At 38.0% G+C, this 24,049-nt stretch overlaps 4 protein-coding genes and 1 long non-coding RNA gene across 7 annotated transcripts in view; 1 reads left to right on the top strand and 4 right to left on the bottom strand.

Annotated features, from left to right (window-relative positions):
* The window catches only part of LOC121892192, a 92,979-nt gene that overhangs the window by 5,878 nt on the left and 63,052 nt on the right, over positions 1-24,049 (top strand). The gene's annotated exons all lie outside the window — the stretch shown is intronic.
* On the bottom strand, positions 89-2,610 carry LOC121892173 (odorant receptor 131-2-like). Its single transcript, XM_042405051.1, has 2 exons — positions 1,045-2,610; positions 89-881 (listed from the first exon to the last, which is right to left on the bottom strand). Exons 1-2 carry the CDS (start codon positions 1,195-1,197, stop codon positions 99-101), a joined length of 936 nt encoding a protein of 311 aa, XP_042260985.1. The 5' UTR covers positions 1,198-2,610; the 3' UTR covers positions 89-98.
* Positions 4,172-6,768, bottom strand: LOC121892185 (odorant receptor 131-2-like). The gene is made up of 2 exons (XM_042405076.1): positions 6,625-6,768; positions 4,172-5,440 (listed from the first exon to the last, which is right to left on the bottom strand). Exons 1-2 carry the CDS (start codon positions 6,766-6,768, stop codon positions 4,640-4,642), a joined length of 945 nt encoding a protein of 314 aa, XP_042261010.1. The 3' UTR covers positions 4,172-4,639.
* On the bottom strand, positions 6,890-11,096 carry LOC121892106 (odorant receptor 131-2-like). The gene is made up of 3 exons (XM_042404930.1): positions 10,239-11,096; positions 9,395-9,578; positions 6,890-9,264 (listed from the first exon to the last, which is right to left on the bottom strand). The coding sequence occupies exons 2-3, from the start codon at positions 9,548-9,550 to the stop codon at positions 8,449-8,451; spliced, it is 972 nt and encodes a 323-aa protein (XP_042260864.1). The 5' UTR covers positions 9,551-9,578; positions 10,239-11,096; the 3' UTR covers positions 6,890-8,448.
* Positions 19,325-23,247, bottom strand: LOC121892118 (odorant receptor 131-2-like). Its single transcript, XM_042404956.1, has 2 exons — positions 21,296-23,247; positions 19,325-21,171 (listed from the first exon to the last, which is right to left on the bottom strand). Exons 1-2 carry the CDS (start codon positions 21,449-21,451, stop codon positions 20,395-20,397), a joined length of 933 nt encoding a protein of 310 aa, XP_042260890.1. The 5' UTR covers positions 21,452-23,247; the 3' UTR covers positions 19,325-20,394.

The following is a 24,049-nucleotide window of genomic DNA, read 5'->3' on the forward strand; positions in this document are numbered from 1 at the left end:
TGACAACTTATTCCCTCTTTATTTGTTTAAAGACAAAAACAGATAAGATTTTATACATGGCAGGAACAACTCAAAAACAGGACATTATAATGGCCTCTTTAAAGTTTTGGATGAGTCTTAGCACCTGTTGAACAGAGCAGATATCTTTTCAGGTACTGTCTAAATGTCTTGTCTCGTAGCCCATAAACAATTGGACTGATGAGACGTGGCAGAACCTGAACAAATATCGCAATAGTGAAGCGAATGGCCAGTACCCCTTTTGGGAACAAGTACGTCAGACCATTTATGATGAGATGAAAAACGTAGGTGAGCATACACAACAGCAGTTGGAAACCATGGAGGAGGACGGTGTTTCTTGCTTTCTTGGCATCTGCAGAAGCTGCCTGTGCAGCGAAAAGGATCCTGAAGTATGTATAGAAAAGAGTGAGCCAAACAATGACCAGATACACTATATAGGATACATCTCTCTTCTCTGTAAGATAGCTGTTTCTGAAAACACTTTCTCTAAGGCAGAAAACTCTGGAATGAAAGAAATCCAGGGACTCTGTGGCCAAGGTGACAAATAAATCTGGCAGGATTGAAAGTGCACTCATCACCCATATGAGGCCGATCACAACATATGTTTTCTTGACAGTACAGATTTGGGTGTGGTGGAGAGGGAAGCATATGGCAATGTAACACTCTATTGCCATGACAGCTAGTGTTAGGGGGTTGTTTAGATTTGCAAATATAGCAATCATTAGCAAAACTATACACAAGGAGACGTTGAGAGTGAACACGATGTAACTCAGGACTTGAACGAGGGTAAACATGGTCAGCAGCATTATATCATTGATTACCAGATGAATGTACAGGATGTAGCGAGGGTTTATATTGAAAATCTGTAAGAAACAAGAGATTTGATTAGGAAATAAGAGAAAAGAGTAGAAACAGTGCCACAGATTATACTAGAATATTACATGTTGCATACTATTTAAATGGATGAGAATAAATTACATGTCACACTTATGAAAATTGAATGTTTAGAAGTGATAAGATTCAGACCTCATGCTTTCTGAATGTGTGCACCAGGGTACCGTTGATATAGTTGATGGAGATGCAGAGAACCACAGTGATCACATTCTTGATTATAGCTGTGTTTAAAGTGTCCCGATAGACAGCTGATGTGAAATTCCTGCCAGTATTTGAAACGTTCATGAGTCAAATGTCCTCCAAACTTGTTTCACTGGAGATAACTGTAGGTTAGGTAAGAATAGAGGAGAATAGAATATTATTGATCAGAAAAAAATCACCAACTTGAGAGAAGCATCTCTTGTAATAATAATATAGCTTTGCAATGTTAAATAAAAAACACTGATCTGGACCCATACAGGCCAAAAATACCCATACAATTTGAATAAATGTCATTTGCACTGGGTATTTATCAACAATGCACACTATTAGTTATTATTTTGTTGGTAAATTTATATCTATAAATAATTTATATATACTTGAATAGAGCTGTTGTTGATGTTGTTAGTAACGCTTGTGTCTTTCCTTCTATTACTAGTCAAAACATCTGCTCTGAAAAATGCCCGTGTGAAAAACCTTTTAGCCATTCAAACATTATACAAAGCTATGAAATCGACTTTTTGTTTTCATGTTAAGCACTGGTGCAATAACATTAACAGTGGCTCTGTTGCATTAAGTGTCCCAGTAAATCATCCCAGTATGCAGGCATGCACAGTACCAGGACCCTGAAACCAAAGGATCTAAATGGAACGAGTAGTTTTTAATGTTATCAAAATTGTAAAAACAGGTCACAGTTTATATTAGATTATATAAGATAAATCATAAGTCTTAATTTTCAATTAATTTCATTTTTCAGTTAAGAACATCTGTGTCTTAAGAAATACTTTAAAGATTGTGGGTATAGAATGTGGTTTATCAATAATAATTACTAATATAACAGCAACAACAATGATAATATATTGATTCACTTTCTATGATATATCAATATAAGGAATAACAAACAACACAAAGAGTAAGACAGAGAGAATAGGTACCCACCTTGATGGTAATCATATGGCAACCATACATACAATAAGTCAGATGCCTTTGAAATCACTAGATTTATAGTAGTTAAATGCAAATGCCATGGGATCAACAGTCACAGGTTTAATATGTGTGTGTGTGTGTGTGTGTGTGTGTGTGTGTGTGTGTGTGTGTGTGTGTGCTTGCATGTGAGACTTCAGTAAGTGTGTATTTAGGCAGGCATGATACTGTTTACACAGAATGTGGAGTATGCTTCATAAGTTTGGTTCTTTGACTTAAAAACTGAAGTTGTCATGAAAGTATAACAGTATTGAATTTAAATGCTATGACAAAGTTTATTTATCATGTAAGATGAAATACCAGCATGAGTGATGGATTGATCACTGTGAAATGTCGGATGCAAAGTGCTTAATCAGTCACAGTCAGCAGAGGGAAAATGAAGATCATGAAATAACTCATTGTCCATGTTGAACATGAAGTTTATGTTTTTCACTCATTGAAAAAAATACTTTGGTATGTATGGCATTGTTTGAAATAAAAAGAAAAGTCTTGGCATAATCACCATAATTACTGAGTACGTCTGTACAAAGGAAGGACTGACCACAACCCATGCCTTGTTTGACTTTACCCAGGGCTATAGCTTAAAATTACTGTGAAACAAATCCTTATATGTTTTGGTCACAGACACACCTTAATGTGTTAATGTATCCTGTTAACTATGAACAGAAAGGATGCAAACAATAGCTGACCTGCCTTGTCATTTATAGGAAAAATAGGACTTTTTGGTTTATTAAATACCCTGATTTCATGTATTTATTTATTTCAGAATATCTGAAATAAGTTAGTTAGGAATGGAGGTATGAAGGTCTGATAGAAAGAGGAGGAGCTCGTCAGCATATAGCTCTGTCTATTCCAAATAGGCCAGCATCCTTCCTCTATGTAAAGGCTCTCTATTCATATCATATTTATAATTTAAGCTAAACGTATAGTTTTGAACTTGGACCTTCAGTATTTGTATCAAGAAGCTTGTGAAAAACAAGATGTGCCAAATTAGGCTACACCTGTTATTTCACTGTCAGATACATATTCAATCAACATTTAGGTAAATTAAAGCTGCAAGCAGTGTTGAATGGGCCCTCACGCCTTTGCGCACGTCGGCCCGCGGCGCAGTCGAAGGGTTTCTGTGACGGGCATGTAGATGTCTTCAGACCCGGGCTGTTTTCAGACAGTTCAAGAAGGAGATAAACATCACTTCCTTTGTCCACTATTTTGCCCGCTGTTGGGGCTGCTTTGCTGAAATTTCGTAGTGGGCGCTATTCAGCCAGTTTGCATCACTGATGGAATATTGTCATGGACACGTGTTCAGGTCGGGAGTCTTATCAAACATGTAAAGTTTGGTGCAGATGGGAGCACTTACAATAAAGTTATAGCAACTTCCTCTGTCATGGCGAAACATCAAATCTCAACGGTGTGAGGATGAGAATTTTCTGCAGGGTGAGACATGGCTGTCTCGCTCACACCTGTGTCATAAAAATCATGCAAGTTTTGTGCCCATTCACTTGAATTTCAATTAGTAAATTGAAAACCCTTGATGAATTTGTGTGTAAAACAAATTAATTTCCTAATTTTCATCAAGTCTATTTTTAGGAATATAAAAACCTTTAATTAGGGATGCATAACATTGGATTTTTGCCAGCGTATGATTTGTAGGTCTTGATGAGACGAATAATTGAGTTTTGGTTCGATCTCTCTACGACATTCTTACATGCCCGGGGCGGCCATTTTAGATACATAGGTGGCACTCTTGAGCACATTTTGGCACTTTGGGGGTTAATTTTCACATTTTATCAAATATTTCACCAGACCTGATGTGCGTGCCGAATTTGGTGAGTTTTTGAGCATGTTTAGGGGGTCAAATTTAGGGTTGAAGTGGCGTATTAATAAAGAAAGAATAATAAGAAAGAAACAAACACATGAAATACAATAGGGTCTTCGCCCTTTGGGCTCAGGCCCTAATAAAAGTTTCCAGCTGGACTGAGTATCTGCAGATTCCCAACATTAAAGGACTTGGATTGACGCCAACAAAACTTTTTTTGTGTGTCAGATAGAGCTAAAACAACAATAAATTGCCAATTATTTTGATAATCAATTAATTGTTTAGCTAATTTTGCAAGAAAAAATGTAATTAACATTTTCAGGATTTTAGACTTTCTCTGAAAAACTGTGATACATACTAAATTCATAGAATAAGCAAATTTGATTAATGGACAAAATAATTGGCAGATTAATCGATTATGGAAATAATTTTTAGTTGCAACCCTAATGTCATTTTCACACACCCTGCCTGTATTAGATTGATAGGATTCATGTTGATTGTATTTTAGTCACAGGACTGGAGTTGTGGAGTACTTGAGACTTAAGCCACAGTTTGATGAAGTTGGATAACTCAAACTAGATTACCTCAATGTCACAATGTCACAGTCAGTGGTTTATAACTTTTTATTTATTGCTTAATTCATCATCTATGAATATCTGTGCTAAGATCAAGCACAGCCACATAATAACACAGTGGGATGTAACAGCATCAAAGCAACATGCTGTAGTCTTACTGAAGCTCTTTAAGGGTAGGCTGTGGATTGATTCTTGCTCTCATTCCACATAGCAGGTACCTTTGCAGGTACTTCCTGAATGTCTTGTCTCTTAGCCCATACACAATAGGACTGATTAACCTGGGCAGGACCTGAATGAAAATATAAGAAACAAAGATTGCATCTGAAATATTTTTAGGGAACCAGGTATAGAGAGCTTGTCTGAATGCCTGGGCTACATATGTGAGCATACTTAACAGTAGCTGAAAACCATGAAGCAGGATGGTATTCCTGGCCTTCTTTGCATCTCCATCAGCTGATTTAGCAGCAAAAAGTATTTTTAAGTAAGTGTATAGGAGGGTGCTCCAAACCATAACCAGTAATACTGTGTTATAGATATTGTTCTTATGTCGGATTAATGGATTTAGAAATGCGTTGTTTCTGATGCAGATTATTTTTGAATCTAAGAATTCAACAGATTCTGTGTTCAGGAGAATTAAAATGTCTGGTATGTAGGACATTGAACTTACAAACCAGATTATACCAATCAGAATATATGTTCTTCTGACTGTACATAATGTTGTGTGGTGCAGCGGTAAACAAATTGCAATGTAACACTCTGCTGCCATTCCAGCTAAATTCATTGGTGTATTTTGAGTTGCGATGATAGTAAACAGAAGCAGGAAGCAACAGAGGCTGACACTGATTTTATAGAAAATATAACTAAGGAGCATCAGCATAACCGAGGATGTCAGCTGCATCATATCGTTGACCACAAGGTGAATGAAGAGGATATATCGTGGGTTCACATTGAATATCTGTTGAGAATAGAGAATAATTTGACATTATTATCCAGTTCGTTATTACATTTTGTAGAATAGTAGTTAGAATAGACATTAATAACAGATCTTATTGTACAAGAGCAAATCTCATTTTATTTTTGATGGAAACATCAAGTTTTCTCAGTCTGCCCTGTAGTTTTTCAGTAAATGACCAGAAATAAAATAGATGAAAATGCATGTGGGTAAAAGAATAATGGCATTAAAAAACAGAAAAAATTGAAAGCAGATACTGATGTTCTATTAACCTATGCCATTTTTATATGCTTAAAGTGATGAAATGTTAGGGTATAGGTTCACATTTTTGAAGTCCATCTTGAAACAATACTCATGTGCTCATATGCAGTAGTAGAAGACTGCATTAAAAATCTTACTTAAAGGATAGGTCCACAGTTTTTCAGTCACGTCTTCTAATGGTCAGTTCTAATGGTCACATGAAAAGTAACTATAGCTGTTAGATAAATGTAGTGGAGTAAAAAGTACAAAGTAGCATAAAATGTAAATATGCTATGAAATTATGTATAGTACAAGTATCTCAAAATTGTACTTAATACAGTACTTGAGTAAATATACTTAGTTAATTTCAACCACTGCCCATATGTACATTGAGAGGGTTATTGGTGGCTGTAATCATTCCTCCTCTCCAAACAGGTATTGAAGAGATTTGGGGAAAAAATGCATTTCACAGTTCAGCTGAAGCTATTATGAGGCTTCAGCAGCATCAGTTAGACACAGTAAGTTATCATCTTGCAAAGTTAATAAATTTAGAACAGAGTCCTCTCTTTATATTTCACTGGACATTTCCTTGCTGAGCTGAGGCAAAGGGATAATAATACAAAGCAGGAATTTCACACACACAAAAAGTAACTTTGGAAGATACCCAAACTCAGACTGCTCATGCTTCATATTCACCGCTGAGCTTTTGCAGAGAAAGAGGACTGTGGATTTTGTTGCATTGAAATTGCTTTAGGTAGAGATTTCTTCAGGCTCAGTATATAAAAAGACAGAATAATTGCAGTGACAAATAACTCTTAAGTGTACATATGGTCATTTAAGACAGACTTGAAAAAATCTTTAAGCGGTGTCATATTCCTCTCTCCCCTCATTCTTTTTTTGGTGTCTCCTCTGCAGCTAAATACCCATTCAGAATAAAGGTTTTAGACCTGATGTTTGTTGAAGGTGTGGATCAGGGTACCGTTGATGTAGTTGATGATGATACATAGTACTGCAACAATCACGTTTTTGCTCACAGCCACGCTGAAATCATCACGAGCTGTCACATTACTGCTCGCAGATGAGAAATTCATGTGGCAGGTGGCAACGTCTTCCAAAGCTGTCACAAGGATTTATTCAATTAAATGTAGTGGAAAGTCTCACTAAAATATACTTTTAAAAAATATACTATTGTAACCCCAAACAGACTTTAAGATTGTATATATTATATATTATATTTTTTAGTTGTCATTTCAAGAACCATCAACATTGAACACCAACTAATTAATTAGCACTTGATGTACTATTTCAAACCAAACAGATATGGACTGAGCATTTATATTTCTTAAACATCACTATCCTACAGCGCATTTAAGTCACATTCATGATTACTAATGGACAAGTTTAGCAAATTTCCTTGCATATGTAAAAGTGTATAAGATATATTCATACATTATGATAACTTCTCCTTCCCAGTTTTAATTTCATGTCAAAAAAGTCAGAAAAGCAACTTACGTCTGTCGAACAAAATGGTGAGACTGGTTTTCACAGACTGTTGATACACTGATTTTTTTGTTTTTCCTTCTCTTCTTTTTTCCTCTTTTCATTTATGTCCTTGATTTGTTCTCTGTCAAAGTTGCCACTCAGAGTACAAATAAACACATGCTGCGCTAAATGTTGTCTGCTGTGGGGGGAGACAAATGGTCAAAGTCTTACATGCAGGACTTTATATACAGTACAGTATCTGTGCTTACGTAAGTCCGGGTCAAAACAGATTCTATTGTGTTGTACAGACATCTATTTAATTTTGAATGTGTGCACAAACATTGTGTATCTCCAGGGCAAAAGCAATACACACTGTTTTCTGAAGTTTTCAAAGTAAAACCTTTTTACAAAGACACAATTATCTTTATCTTTTCTGCCTGACATTCAAGAAAGTAAAAGTAAAGCAAGAGTTTGATCAAATGTATCAATGTAGTTATAGACTAAATGTTAAAATTAACAAACATTTCTTTAGACCTTTTCGACCACTTTACACATGATGCATTTTGTCTTGCTATCATTTTTTTCAAATGTGCTAAATAATGCAAATAGGTAAACAAAATGTCAGAGAAATTGGTTATTTTTCTGTGTGGGATTGAATGTAGGCCTAAATGATTCAGCCAAAACTAAGACAAACATGTCTTTAATTTCTGATGCACTGCAAAACAACCAGATATAACGTAAATGGAAAACGTAAAAAGAAAAGGAATTATTTTAAAAATAAAGGCAATCTTCTAATATTGTGAGTGAAAAGGGGTCCTCTTTGCAGCAATGCGCAGCTGAATTAGGTGCCTCTCAGATCAGGGACAGCAAACTTCAGAGAGTGTTGAAACTTTAGTTTGTTCTCACTATTAAAGGCTGCACATCAATCAGTGTGCTTCAGTCTTTTCTCTCTGAAGTTTACTATTGTTATAACTTTTTATTCTTTCACTTTATTGTAAAATCCTTAAATACCATTTTACTTAACATATGCCATACCATTGTAGAGTAACTAGAGGCTAGACTAACTACGTGAATAGATCACAAACGTAAATAATGCCAGTTTAGCAGGATCAGGTGTAAGTATATATTCTGTATTAGAGGCTGCTGTCTGTGGTACATATTTAAATTATTAAAATAACAATATTTTAGTAATTTGGAAGCATTTCACCATGGATAATGCAGTGAATTTTCAGACTGTCATGCTTATGGTGCTCAGTAGGAGAGCACAGTCTAAAATTGTCTAGTTTATGTTATTTGGTCCTTTTCTGCAATCCATAGCTGGTACTTGCCCACACTGAACACAATAGGTACTTTTTCAAGTGCTTTCTAAAAGTCTTGTCTCGTAGCCCGTAAACAATCGGACTGATAAACCTGGGGAGGATCTGAATGATGATATAGCAAGCAAAGATTATGTGTACATAATGTTTAGGGAACCAGTATAACAGAGCCTTTATCAACACATGGGCTACATAGGTTAGCATACACAAGAGTAGCTGAAAGCCATGCAGCAGGATTGTATTCCTGGCCTTCTTTGCATCTCCATCAGATGATTTAGCTTCTTTAGCTGCTTTAGCAGCAAAGAAAATCTTAAAGTAAGTGTAGAAGAGGGTGAGCCAAACACCAATTAGGTAAATTATGTAGGAGACATCCCTCTTTTTCAAACTTATGGGGTGATGGAACAAGTTATCCCTCTCACAGAAAATTGTGGAATAGAATAACCGTAAAGGCTCTGTTGCAAGAATAATAAACACATCCGGCAGTGTCGAGACTGCGCTCATGGCCCAGATCCAACCAATCAGAATATATGTCTTTTTGATTGTACAGAGCTCAGCATGTCGCAGTGGTAAACAAATAGCAATGTAACACTCCACTGCCATAACAGCTAAATTTAATGGGGTGTTGAGGGTGGTGAAAACAGCAAATGTAATAATGAGGCAACAGAAGGAAGCATTAATTTTGTAGAAGATATAACTGAAGACAAACAGGCTGATTGTTGTGGTAAGCTGGATTATATCGTTCAGCACCAGGTGGATGAATAAGATGTAACGAGGATTCACATAAAAGATCTGAAGGAGAGAGGAAAAGAATCAGTCAGTTAAAGGTTCTAATAATGTCTTCCATTCCATCCATTTCCTTCTTCCACCAACAATAATAACTGATAATTATGATAGTAATAACAGAATAAAATATTCTGACCTGGTGTTTTCTGAAGGTGTGAATCAGGGTACCATTGATATAGTTGATGGTAAGGCCAAGAGCTAGAACAATCACATTTTTGACCACAGCTGAGCTTGAAGGGTCTCGATAACTAAGACCACTCGACACATTATAGCCATAAGACGAGGAATTCATGGTGTTGATTTGAGGATCCTGCAAATCCCTGTTACAGAGGAATATTTCAAGATATTCTAATGTTATGTTTAGGTTAGCACTGTGAATTTCTTCTCGCCAAAAATATATCTGTATTTTTCTCACAGTAGCAGAATACCTTGTTTAACAATTATGCACAGAGAATGAAGTTGATCTACAACAAATCAATGTATCCTGACTTTTTATAGTGAAAGCTTTCATCATTAAATGTATCCATACAAAAACATAACTATAGCACTTGCATGGGTCTTAAATGTTAATAACATGCTTTTTTCACACTTAACTGACATTTATGTACATAATAGTGAACACAAAATATCTGATTTGCTTCTTTAAATATGCATTTTTTTTCTTATCAAGTTCAAAATAAGATCAGCTAATGCTTGAGTGAAGAGATAAGAAACTCTACCACACAATGTTGAATGATCATTTAGAATTACAGCAAATTTATACTTCTCTCCTTTCAAAAGAACAACGTTCCACTGCTTAAAACACCATCTAGTTTTGAACTGCATTAGAGATAGGATATGCTCAATTAAGGAACTACAAAAGTGATTATTGTTACAAATAACACGTACAGTTTAAAAGCATCACAATACTGTAAACCACATAATAATAGAATATTGCACTACTACAGTGTGCAGTGTAATAGCATCAAATACATTCTCACCTCAGATAGTACACTTCAGTCTCCACTTTGAAATTGGTCTGAAGTAAGTTTGATGGCTTTATATTAAGTAGGATGATGCAATAGTCAATAATGATGTCATTTGGATATTCAGCTGTGTAGGAGTTAGGAGAAATTAGTTGTCTTTTGGTAGTTAAAACAGTTTGTTGGCAGTCAGTTGAAACAAATATGATGAAGAAAACTTCAGTATTTGTACATTTCAATAATATTTATAGATAGGTGTTACTTATCTAAAATAGTTGTAGAATTAAAAAAAATAAAATAACTGCATCACCTGCAAAGTTGTCACATCTATAAAAAATTTAAATAATTAGTTTGAGCACCGACACAAATTGAAAATCTGCTCACTAATTCATCTGCACCAACTGTATTGACAGTAAATCAACCTAATATCTTCAAGATTTAAAAAGATGACTCAGTGGTTGAGCAGTAAGACATAATTAGTATAAATTAAGTTTAAAACCACCACAACAAATAAACACAACATAACAACAACATCTAGCGAGTGCCTCCAGTGTTGTCTTGGCATGGCTGTTTTCATTCAGTCTTCCTGAATAGAAATGTTGCCTTTTTTAAAAGAGTCTATGGTCTGTGCTGCCCTCAGATGGTTATGGAGGCTATTCCACAAGCGTGGTGCAGCAGAGCTGAAGGCTCGATCCACCATGGTGTGGAGTTTAGTACTGGGGGACTGGAGGAGCAAGCTGCTGGCAGATCTGAGGGTGCGGGTGGAGGTTTGTGGTATGATCAGTTCTTGTAAGTAGGGAGGCGCATGTCCGTTGATGGATTTGTATGTGTATAGCAGGACTTTGTAGTCAATTTTGAAGGAGACAGGGAGCCAGTGCAATGAAAACAGAATGGTGTCATATGTTTGTGTTTTCACCCTCTCAGCAGCCTCTAGATGCTCCTGCCAGGGATCCCCGTAAAAAACACATTGCAGTTGTCCAGTCTTGAGGAGATAAAGGCATGGACAAGTTTCTCTGCATCTGACAGGGTTAGAGAGGGACAAAGTTTAGAGATGTTTTTGAATTGTTGTGGCTGACAGGCAAACAATAAAACCAATGAAGCTGTGGGTGGCTACAAGCAGGATAACACTGACGACATGTACACCAAAAGATTCAATTCCACTTCTGAGGCTCTGTGTCAGTGCAAAGAAAAGAAAAAGACATAAAATATACAGATTATGCAATCCAGTGCCTTAATGGGGTCAACAGAAAATTTCACTCTGAATGCTCACCCTACCCCATGATCAAAGCCAGGTGAGGTGAACAGGTGCATGCAATTACTTGTAATCATGGAGTACATACCCATAGTGGCACACCCACCACCCAAGTGCCAATGCAGTGTGCACACACAAACCAGGCATATAAATATACAAAAACTCTACATGTATGGCTCCTACATTCTGGTCCCTAATTATTCTAAAGAAATAATTACACAACTGCTAAAATACTAAAATGTACATATCTGCAAAAAAGTCAAGAGGTCAATGCAGGTCTCCATGGCTCCTCTGCTTCTTGAAGAAGGCACACCTTGGTGATACGCCTGTCCTTGTCTTGATGTCTTGACATACAAGTCCTCTTATATCAGGAACTGCTTGCACAACCCTTCCAGTGAGCCACAAGTAGCAAGGTGCAGAGTCATCCACGACCATAACAACATCTCTAGGAACAAAGTTTTGTATAGTGCTCTCTCTGGTGCGCTCCTGAAGATGAGGCAAATACTCCTTGACCCAGTGCTTCCAGAACAAGTCGGACTTACACTGTATTTGTTTCCATCGATGACGAGCATATATCTCCTGGTGGTAAAGATGGTTTGGACTTAAGAAGCAGAAGACAGATAGGGGTCAATGCTTTTAAGTCGTTAGGATCAGGTGATGCTTTAGTTATGGGGCAGCTGTTGATGATAGCCTCAGCCTCACAAAGGACTGTATGGAGACCTTCTTCGTCAAAAGTCTCTGTTTTCAGGGTGGAGTACAGCACCTTTCATACAGACTTTATCAACCGACCCAGAGGGGGGATTGAAAATCCACTTGATTTCCTCAATTATTGTTCAGATCTGACAAAGTTTGTGCTGTTCTGCCAGGCATGTAAAGACAACTCCATACCCGTTTACTGTGCCCCTTCCTTGCTTAACCTCAAAAGGTCCAAAGCAATCCACTCCAACTTGTGTGAATGGAGGTTCATTAGGAGAAACTCTGTCCTGGGGAAGATCTACCATATGTTGATGTCCTGGTGCTGCATGTAGTCTATGGCAGACAACACACTTTGATAAAGTTTTCCTTACAGCAACACTGGCACCTGGGATCCAATACCTCTGGTGTTGCTTTGAAAGCATGTGGTTACGTCCACCATGTCCTGTCCTTTGATGTATATGATGAAGAACAAGGTCAGAAATGTGAAGATCCTTGGCCAATGTAGCAGGATTTCTTGCCTTGTCTGCTGCTCTACTAACTACTACCCCAACTCTTAGAACACCTTCTTCAAGTATGGGATCAAGCCTGTAGAAGTGACTAGTGCTCTTCACACTTTCCCCTTTCTGCAAACTGGTTATCTCATCTGGAAACTTCTTCCTTTGACAAAAGCAGACAATAGCAGTTTCTGCCTTGTCAAACTCTTCAACTGAAAGAGAACGTCTTGCAGGCTGAGCTTTGACACTCTGCATCTCTTCCTGTAGCTTTTCTTCAATCTTCTCTTTATCCAGGCCAGACTGAACAAGAATTGCTTTCAATTACTTCCTCTTTTGACAAAGATCCAATAGCAAACTCTTGAACCTGAGAAGCCAACCAATCATCCTTTTCAAACGGATCTAAGAGGAGAAGTGACTGATAAAATGCATAACTGAGTCCGTCATTTCATTAGCTTGGACTACATTCATAGACACAGTTGTCCTGATCTCAGAATCTTCTGAAGAGACTTTCCAGAGACATCAAGGTTTACTGGCTACTTCATTTCAGGCTCAAGAAACTTAGGTCCTGACACGGAAGTGTCAGTTTTCAAGATGGAGTCCACTTTAGCTCCTCAGGAGGCCATCTGCAGGATTACTTGGTGTATTTACATAATTCCATTGAGATGAGTTGGACAATGTGAGTATCCCTGACACCTCATTCGCTACAAATGTTTTGATCCTTGAAGTTTCATTCCTGATGTACTTCAATACAGAGGTACCATCGGTCCAAAAAACGGACTCCTGCAGTGGCAATCACAACTCCTTCCTCCACACCTTGTCCATTCTTTTCGCAACCACTGCAGCTGTCAGCTCCATGCAAAGGATGGTGATGGATTTCAATGGAGCCACACGTACCTTTCCCATTTTAAATGCACATTGCACCTGTCTGTAGATGTTATGCAGTAACAGGTAAGTCACTGTTCCATACTCATCCTCACTCGCATCCGCAAAGTGGTTTAGATGGGCAGAAGCAATGTCTCCAAAGTCCAGAGGTTTCAAGCACCTGTCAACCTTAAAATCCTCAAGCTGATGGAGCTCCTCTAGCAAGACTTTTCACTCCTGGGCAGCAGTGATTGGCAATGCATCATCCCAACTCAGCTTTCTTTTGCACAAATTTTGAAGGATTCCTTTGGCAGATGGCACAACAGGCACCAGGAATCCTAAGGCTTCATAGATGGAGCTGATAGTGGATAAGATCCCTCTCCTTGTTGGAGGTCTGTCCTTGAACTTGATCTTAAACTTAAATTAATCTAACTGGACACACCACTAAAAAAGTAATACTGCCTCCTCTTCAGAACCAACTGATACAAGGCAATCATCAGCATAAACACAGGGATAACTTGGCAGAGTATCAGCATCTGTGTTCATCTTCCCTGGCCTGTACTTAATATAAAAGTGAAAGTCAGCTAGCTCACCAGCCCATCTGTGTCCAGCAGCATTTAGTCTGGCAGTGCTGAGGACATAAGTCAATGGGTTGTTATCTGTGTATACTATAAATGTTGGGGCATAATACAAGTAATCTCTTTACCAGTGTGGAGGTGATAATTTCTCTCAGCAGATGTCAGAGTTCTTGAGCCGTACCCAATGACTTGCAACTTGTTGTCCTGACGCTGGTATAGCACTGCTCCTAAACTGTCTTTGGACACATCAGTGTGCAGTATAAATGGGAGGTCAAAGTTTAGGTAAGCTAGGATAGGTGGATTAGTCAGCATGTCCACTGGCTTGGCTACAACATTCCTGTGCTGTGCTTTCCATGTGATGGGTGTTTTTGACAGGAGCTGTCCTTTGTCTCCCTTCCTAGCTTTGCATTTACTTTTACTTGTCTGGTTCTGAGTGTTGCTTTCATCAGTTTCAGTGGGTCTCTGCAGCAGTTCAAACAGTGGCTTAACAAGCTCAGAGAAGTCTTGTTTGATACTTGTTTTAGTATCCAATAAACCCCAGCAGGGCCTTGACATCCCCAACTGTGCAAGACTCTTTCTCTTTAAGTGACATCACAGCCCCCTGCTGTTGCTGATCAAGATGCTCTGTGAGTCTCTGCTGAACTGCTTGTTCTCTTGCTGGTGTTGCTGGTTGGGCTAACCTGTGCGGTGCACAGGTATGTGTCACTTTTTGGCTTTTCTGGCTGCTGGGAAGGTGAACAGAGATTTACTGGTCTGCTGTCAATGATTTCGTCTATACAGCCTAAGACTGTTCTTGGTGACAGGAAGATGTCATGCTTGGTGGAGTTGCAGACTGGGATTTTTACAGCTTTGGAGGCACCAGGGGCACATCAACTAATGCAGGAAACAATTGTAGCCCCTCTGATAGGACAGTCTCTAAGGTGGGTTCACATAGCATTGTTCCTACCTGTGGCCACAACCTGGCATGACTCTTCGCTTCACATATTTGACTACTTTGAACTGTGAGACCTCTCTTTCCTACTCTAATGTTGTCATTTACAGGTTTTTCTTGGGCCGCAGTATCACTTATTACAGGATGATTTCCTCTATCACATTGAACCCAAGCCATAGAGCACTAACACAGCACTGACTCACCAGAATGGGTACATTAATGGCTACTTGACCGTGTTTTGCACTTTTGATTTCCACTAGTATTTCAGCCCACCCCTCAAAAGGTACATCTGTCCTATTAGTGGCTGTGGTTTGGAGTGGATCATCTGGCAGTAGGCCTTCAAGTAACAGTATTTTGGCATCTGGTTAGTGTTTTTCTAGCCAGGACTTTTCCAGTATAGTAACTTGAGCTCCATTATCTAGTAACTATCTAGTCAGTCTGCACACCATTGAGATAACAAGTAAGCATACAGCTTTTGCCTATCAGTTTTGCAACACAATTTCCTTTTCTTACTCTGTGTTTTAATGGCTGGCTGTTAGGTGGAGTCATGGAGTCATGGCTGATTACTGTGATAGAGGACTCTGGTTCCTGTTTGGTCACTGGTGGTCCCTCCACAGTGACCCCATTACATCTCCAGCAGATTTAGTCTTTGACATTCACCAGACAGCTTGATGCCCTTCTTGGCCACACCTGAAACAGTGGTTGCAGCTTGCAGTCCCTCGAGCTATACGTGGCTTGCATTTCCCCTTGTTGGGTCAATGGTTGCACAGTACTTACTGAGTTGGCCTGTGACAGCCTTCTCTATAGTTTTTGCTAATACTCATACTGAAACTCTGAGCTACCTGCTGGGATTCTCTATTTTAACCCCATTAACCGGTATATGAACTGTTGTGCATTTAAAGAGAAGTCTCCTGAGATTGTTTGTATACATACTTTGATAACAGCTTGGTGATGGGATCAGTGCTTGAATTCAAACCTTCACTGTTCATCCTGTAATGTTAATATATCCCAGATGTTAATATTTACTGGATGAACACCCTTTTTGAGACTGTTTCCACTGCTTGGTTATTGGTCCCTCACCTCAGGGTGGTGCCCTGTTGTTATTAATTTACAATTAATAATTTTATTATTTTTTAATAATAATTACCTTTGATAATTATTAATTATTGCTAATTACCAAACCTGTCCCTAACTAAGTCCCAACAACAGTATGAATTAATTCTGCCTCTGTGAAATTTTCAGATAGCCCTTCATCAATCTGCCTACACAGCAAGCTGTGGGTTGAGCTAAATATGGTCCTCTTGACTTGCCAATTCGTCACTTTTTAAAAAGTCCATGATGGAGTTGAAGAGTTCCACATCTGTTGCATCATCCCCTGGTAGAGCTTCCTTGATGGAGGCTGCCAGCTTGTAGAGCACATCTGTTTTGGCAGAGTTGATCAGCTGATGGAGCTGTCTCTGGATTCCCCTTCACAGTTCTTGTAGAGCAGACATCTCTTCAGGAGTTGGTGGTGTAGCACATTGGTTCAGGAACTTGATGTCAGGTTCATTTCTGGATGATTAGTTGCCATCAGGAAAAGGCACTAATCCCGGATGAGCCCCCAAAATTGTTGCACCCCCCTGGCCTGTTGGGTGTCAGGGAGGGGTGTGTTCATAAACCCTGCAGCTGTATATAGAAACAAAGAGGCAGAAAACTGTAGTTTGTGTTCAGCTCGACTGCAGGATTTATTCTGCTTCCTTAACATAGGAAATACTTGACAAATGACTTCCCAAGGTAATCAACAAAATACTTGTTGTAGCATCAGGTAAGTTTCATTATCTTCAAGTATAGGAGATATCACAATATCTTAAGAAACTACGAAAGTAACCACAGCACATGTGAATACACTGAAAAGCTGAAGCTCTGTGAAATAAGCATTATGAACGCCCTTAAGTGTCCATGTTCTTCAGTTGCATGTGAATAACATATTGACCAGTAGAACAACAACCAAAAAATACAATTTGTTCTCAGTTAGTTATTGTGACTAACATTTTACATAGTTCAACACTTTGATCACAATGCACATACAACAATAATATGCAACCTTGCAGTGAGTAAATATTAAATGTACCTCTCATGTTACTCCTACTCCATTGTCACATATTCATAAATTATGGTATTTACGTCCAGGGATGGAAACTAGCAATTTAGCTAAATTCTGGTGAATTTGTGAAGTGGCTGGTGAACTTCCTGCACCTACCAGCCATGGCCGACGTGCTGTAACGTTACCAGTTCATATCATTTAGTATTAGTGTGTGTGTGACTGTGATGTTACTGTCTGTGCTGCTGTTTGCGCAACGTGCATGTTGTGTGTATATGGCTGTACTGCCTGTGCTGCTGTGTGTATGAAGGGAACCATTGTGTGGCTATGTGCGGCACATGTGTAAATTTGACCATCATAAAATTGGATAAATGAGAATGATTGGAGGCGGTCATGGCTGATCAGCTGAAAACCGGCCGTTGTCGCTCAGTGGCCAATCGATTGGTGCATTTCTATAAACAACAGCTTCATTGTGGGCACCAAAAATTTAAAATTGGTGGTTATTGAAGACCACAAACCTCTAAATGCCACAAGGAGGTGATCTGCATTGTATGAGGAAAGTCGACTCTGGAGAAAAAGGCTGCAATAAGTGTGTGTGTGTATGTGTGTGTGTGTTCATGTGTGAGGGAGAGAGGATTAAAAATGGATAACCATAAGTGAATGAATATTAAATAAATACTTTTTATGGGGAAAATGCATATTAGTTGTTTTTTATTGAAAGCAAGACAAATGTTTAACAAAAGTTAGTTGGACATAAGCATATCTAAGCATATCTTCAGTTTGGTCAACACACCAAAACAAACCAATTAGAGGCAGAGTAGGGTTGGTCATGACTTCACCATCCTGGGAAAAAAAATATCTCTGCCTCTAAGGGGTTTTAAATTCCTCCCATGCGCTATGCGCCTTCTATTGACCTGTTTGACTATTGTGCTGACATGGTAATAAGTAGAGTACAATGAAAGTACAAATGGAATTTAATCATTATCATTATAATATATATGTTTACATCATTATAATCATTGAAACGCAATAAAATAAAATAAAAATATATAGGGGTGTCTATTTTGAAACATTTAATTTATTATTTTAGCAATGACAAACAAAATAGTATAACTAGTATTCGCAGACTAATGATGCACTGATTTTCTTTTCCTCTGTTCATTTATGTCCTTGATTTGTTCTCTTTCAAAGTTGCTACTCACAGTACAAATAAACATGCTGCGCTAAATGTAGTCTGCTGTGGAGACAAATGGCCAAAGTCTTACATGCAGAACTTTATATACAGTACAATATCTGTGATTATGTTAATCTGAATCAAAACAGATTCTAGTGTGTTGTACACACATCTCTATTTAAGTTTGCATATGTGCACACACACTGTTTATGTGTCTACAGCAGTGGTGGAAGAAGTAGTCAGATCCTTTACTTGAATGAAAGTACCAATACAGCAATGTAAAAATACTCCATCACAAGTAAAAGTCCTGTATAAAAAATCCTACTCAAGTAAAAGTACATAAGTATTATCAGCTTGATGTAGTTAAAGTATTGCAGTAAAAGTAGTGGTTTGGTCCTTCTGACTGATCTATTATTATATATGACATCATTAGATTATTAATACTGAAGCATCAGTGTTAGAGCAGCATGTTACTGTTGTAGCTGCTGGAAGTGGAGCTAGTTTGAAGTACTTTATATACAATTAGCTAGTTTAGTCCAGTTGTTCCCAGCCTAGGGGTCGGACCCCTCCAAAGGGTCAGCAGATAAATCTGAGAGGTCATGTTTAATGGGAGAGGAAAGTAGAAAAACAAAGTTCTGACAAACAAATCTGTTTTCAGCTTTTGGACTTTTTCTCTAATCTTTGATTTTTGCTGAAATATTGGATCATTTGAACATTTATTGAAATGAAACCAAGGGAGAGGTTTAGAGGGAAAAATGACTATTTGGTGGAGCTGTTAACAACTCATAGACATGTGAAATGTGACCCCGATTACACACTGCTTTTTGTAAGACGTCAAAAGCCAAAAAGGTTGGAAACCACTGGTTTCATCATTAACTATTCGTTGTATTTTAAAAGCTTGTCATATTATCCATTGTGTCAAATCTTCATCTAAATAGTGATGTAGTGGAGTAGAAAGTATAATATTTCCCTCTGAAATGTAGTGGAGTGGAAGTATAAAGTAGCATCAAATGGAAATACTCAAGTGAAGTACAAGTACCTCAGAACTGTACTTAAGTATAGTACTTGTGTAAATGTACTTAAGTACTTTCCACCACTGATATAACAGTGCAAAAGCAATACACACTGTTTTGTGGAGTTTTCAAAGTAAAACTTTTCAGCAAAGACACAATTATGTCTATCAACTTTTCTACCTGACATTCAAGAAAGTAAAAATAAAGCAAGAGTTTGGTCAAATGTATCAATGTAGTTTTAGACTAAATGTCAAAATTAACAAACATTTCTTTAGGCCTGTGCCACCAATTTACACATGATCCACTTGGTCTTGCTGTCTTTTTTTCAAATGTGCTAAATAATGCAAATAGGTAAACAAAACGTCAGAGCACTTAGTGATTTTTCTGTGTGGGATTGAATGTAAGTGATTCAGCCAAAACTAAGACAGATATGTCTTTAATTTCTGATGCACTGCAAAACAACCAGATATAACGTAAATAGAAAATGTAAAAAGAAAAGGAATCATTTTAAAAATAAAGGCAATCTTCTAATATTGTGAGTGAAAATGGATCCTCTTTGCAGCATTGTGCAGCTGAATCAGGTGTCTCTCAGATCAGGGACAGTAAACTTCAAAGAGAAAAGACTGGAACACTGAAAAAGTGTTGAAACGTTTGTCTGTTCTAACTATTAAAGGCTGCACATCAATCAGTGTGCTTCAGTCTTTTTTCTCTGAAGTTTACTGTTGCTATCACTTTTTATTCTTTCACTTTATTGTAAAACCCGTAAATATCATTTTACCTAACATATGCCATACCATGGCGCATGTTTAAATTGTTAAAATAACAATGTTTCAGTAATTTGGAAGCATTTGACCATGGATAATGCAGTGAATTTTCATACTGCTGTAATTGTAGTGCTCAGTAGGAGAGCACAATCTAAGAAACTCTAAAAAACTTTACAATGTTGTATACTCAGTGTTCTAGTGTACTTTCGCACTGAAAAGTCATTATAAATACACTATTTTTCCTCAGTGTTATTCATGACTGTAAATGCTTTGTTTAAGATCTAGTTTATGTTATCTGGTCCTTCTCTGCAGTCCATGGTCTAATGCTTGCTCACACTGAACACAGCAGGTACTTTTTCAAGTGCTGTCTAAAAGTTTTGTCTCGGAGCCCGTACACAATTGGACTGATAAACCTGGGGAGCATCTGAATGATGATATAGCAAACAAAGAGTGCATGTACATAATGTTTAGGGAACCAGTACAACAGAGCTTTTTTTAACTCATGGGCTACATAGGTTAGCATACACAAGAGTAGCTGAAAGCCATGCAGCAGGATTGTATTCCTGGCCTTCTTTGCATCTCCATCAGATGATTTAGCTTCTTTAGCTGCTTTAGCAGCAAAGAAAATCTTAAAGTAAGTGTAGAAGAGAGTGAGCCAAACACCAATTAGGTAAATTATGTAGGACACATCCCTCTTTTTCAAACTTATGGGGTGATGGAACAAGTTATCCCTCTCACAGAAAATTGTGGAATAGAATAACCATAAAGGCTTTGTTGCAAGAATAATAAACACATCCGGCAGTGTCGAGACTGCGCTCATGGCCCAGATCCAACCAATCAGAATATATGTCTTTTTGATTGTACAGAGCTCAGCATGTCGCAGTGGTAAACAAATAGCAATGTAACACTCCACTGCCATAACAGCTAAATTTAATGGGGTGTTGAGGGTGGTGAAAACAGCAAATGTAATAATGAGGCAACAGAAGGAAGCATTAATTTTGTAGAAGATATAACTGAAGACAAACAGGCTGATTGTTGTGGTAAGCTGGATTATATCGTTCAGCACCAGGTGGATGAATAAGATGTAACGAGGATTCACATAAAAGATCTGAAGGAGAGAGGAAAAGAATCAGTCAGTTAAAGGTTCTAATAATGTCTTCCATTCCATCCATTTCCTTCTTCCACCAACAATAATTATAGTAATACCAAAAACAACAACAAAATATTCTGACCTGGTGTTTTCTGAAGGTGTGAATCAGGGTACCATTGATATAGTTGATGGTAAGGCCAAGAGCCAGAACAATCACATTTTTGACCACAGCTGAGCTTGAAGGGTCTCGATAACTAAGACCACTCGACACATTATAGCCATAAGACGAGGAATTCATGGGGCTGATTTTAGGATCCTGCAAGTCCCTGTTACAGAGGAATATTTCAAGATATTCTAATGTTATGTTTAGGTTAGCACTGCAAATGTCTTATTCATACATCTATATTTTTCTCACAGTAGCAGAATACCTTGTTTAACAATTATGCACAGAGAATGAAGTTGATGTACAACAAATCAATGTATCCTGACTGTTTAAAGTGAAAGCTTTCATCCTTAAATGTTTCCATCCAAAAACATAACTTTAACACTTGCATGGGTATTAAATGTTTATGTACATTGTGTGAACACAAAATATCTGATTTGCCTATTAAAATATCCAATTTTCAATCAAGTTCAAAATAAGATCAATAAATGCTTGAGTGAATAGATAAGAAACTCTACCACATGATGTTGAATAATCATTTAGAATTACAGCAAACTTGTACTTTTTTCTCCTTTCAAATGAACAATGTTTCACTGCTTAAAACACCATCTAGTTTTGAACTGCATTAGAGATATGATATGCTCAATTAAGGAGTTACAAAAGTGATTATTCACAGTTCAAAAGCATGATAAACATCATATAATATTGCACTACTAAAGTGTGACAGCATCATATACATTCTTACCTCAGATAGTACACTACAGTCTCAGCTTTGAAAATGTTTTGAAGTCAGTTTGATGGCTTTATATAAAATAGGATGATGGATGAGTCTTACAAATCATCAGTAATGATGTCATTTGGATACTATGCTCTACAGGAGTTAGGAGCAATCAGTTGTCCTTTGGTAATTAAAACACAGTTTGTTGACAGCCAGTCAGTCGAAACCAATATGATGAAGAAAACTTCAGTATTTGTTCTTTTCAATAGATTTTATAGATAGGGGTTACTTATGTAAAATAGTTGTAGAATTAAAAAAATAAAATAAAATAAGTGCATCACCTGCAAGGTTGTCATATCTATAAAAAATTAAAATAATTAGTTTGAGCAATGAAACACAAACTGAAAGTCTGCTCACTAATTCATTCCCATTCAGAACGAGACTTATCTTTGAGCAAGACTTTGTTAGGCACAATAACAACAGACTAAATCAAGCAAAAGGTAAAACAAAATGGGGTAGAAGGGGTAGAAGCGTCACTGGGGTCATCAGGTGGGCACCCTCCTTCTTTGGTGTTTCTCTGATAGGCCCATGACACTTCCAGAGGGCTCAACAGTGACACCTGGCATCCCAGGTTCACCCCCCTTGTGAACCTGGGTGGACTTGTGGCCAACTATGGAGTTGACAATCCAAACTGCAGTTATTGTGTGCACATTTTGGCTAGCCGTACCTTTGGTTGACTAATACTGTTACTGGTAAATAGAAATTGATAAGCCATGTCAAGATATCTGATTAAATGTATATATTCTTACATTATGTTTAACAACCTTGCCAGCAGCATGTCAGTGTTCGTAGCTGTGGAATCCTGTTTCTGTTTAGGGATCTGATTACGTAGTTGCTAATTGTAGTAGCTTCTCCTAAGAAACTCACCTGTTACTGCTCTATTGAAATGTGACTCAGCCACACGGTTGGCGGATCTTTGATATTGGTAGTACTAGTATTGATATGAATGTTTTTCTGCCTACTAATGGTAGCATTTGTATTACTAAGAATATTAGTTTGATTATTATTGCTGTTAGTGTTTACATTGTTAGTGACTTTATCAGTGTCAAAACTGAGATTACCATTACTGTTAAGCCTGTATACATTATCATCAAAACCAAGTTAAATTGTTGGTAGTTATAACCTGATATATGTATATATTATTTCTGATTTGTTTCAGACCACATGCCTATCTTTGATACGTGCAATAACCGGGTCTACTGTACTGCTGTGGTGTATTAAGGAGTAACCACTCACGAAAAGATCCATACCGTCTCCTGTCTCGTGTGTTCTGACCGTCAACCCAGGGCGAATGCTATCCTACATATTCTCAACCAGTTCCCCCCATTCTTCATAGAGAGAGTTGCTAACTCACTTGGCAGCCTCTGCAAGTGACTTGATAGCCTGTCCTAGGGCCTGTCCTCGGACTCCCATCCCTTTCTTCAGCCTGGTGGTTGACATGGCCACGAGAACCCTGCAGCTGACCTTGCAAGGAGCACCTGTGTTCTTCAGCCGTTTTGTTCCAATTCAGTTGCTAGATTTGAGTATTTCAGCTTTTTGCGTTTATATGCCATACACTAACTGCATCCTCCCATGGCACCATCAGCTCTGTGATGAACAGAGACTTCTGTGAGGCTGACCACAGGATCAGATCTGGCCTGAGACTGGTTGTAATGGTCTCTGGTGGGAAGGTGAGCTTCTGGTCTAGATCGACCTTCATCTTCCAATCCCGGGCTGTATCCAGTAGGCTTGATTCTTGTCTTGCAGTTAATGTCTTTGGTATTGTTCCTGCTGGTACAAAGGACATGATGTTTGAGAAGCCAGGGGTTGGGGGAGAGAGGGCATTGTTGGTAGTCCTCCTTTCTTCCAGAAATAGTGCCTGTTGCCAAAGGACCTGGTTGTGCCTCCAGGTGTACCATCCTTGGGTGAGGCTGGTCTTGTAGCTGGTGAATATTTGCTGTAGGATTGCTGGTGTT

Source organism: Thunnus maccoyii, chromosome 3 (genome assembly GCF_910596095.1).
Source record: "Thunnus maccoyii chromosome 3, fThuMac1.1, whole genome shotgun sequence".
In the NCBI taxonomy this organism is placed as follows: domain Eukaryota; kingdom Metazoa; phylum Chordata; class Actinopteri; order Scombriformes; family Scombridae; genus Thunnus; species Thunnus maccoyii.

Bases quoted from the DNA above. Each gene is read 5' to 3' on its own strand.
- LOC121892173 (XM_042405051.1), bottom strand. From the start codon at position 1,197: ATGAACGTTTCAAATACTGGCAGGAATTTCACATCAGCTGTCTATCGG. The intron at 882-1,044 runs GTCTGAATCTTA...TGTTTCTTACAG, and splicing joins ACACATTCAGAAAGCATGAG to ATTTTCAATATAAACCCTCG.
- LOC121892185 (XM_042405076.1), bottom strand. From the start codon at position 6,768: ATGAATTTCTCATCTGCGAGCAGTAATGTGACAGCTCGTGATGATTTC. The intron at 5,441-6,624 runs GTCTAAAACCTT...TATTCTCAACAG, and splicing joins ACACCTTCAACAAACATCAG to ATATTCAATGTGAACCCACG.
- LOC121892106 (XM_042404930.1), bottom strand. From the start codon at position 9,550: ATGAATTCCTCGTCTTATGGCTATAATGTGTCGAGTGGTCTTAGTTAT. The intron at 9,265-9,394 runs GTCAGAATATTT...TCTCTCCTTCAG, and splicing joins ACACCTTCAGAAAACACCAG to ATCTTTTATGTGAATCCTCG.
- LOC121892118 (XM_042404956.1), bottom strand. From the start codon at position 21,451: ATGAATTCCTCGTCTTATGGCTATAATGTGTCGAGTGGTCTTAGTTAT. The intron at 21,172-21,295 runs GTCAGAATATTT...TCTCTCCTTCAG, and splicing joins ACACCTTCAGAAAACACCAG to ATCTTTTATGTGAATCCTCG.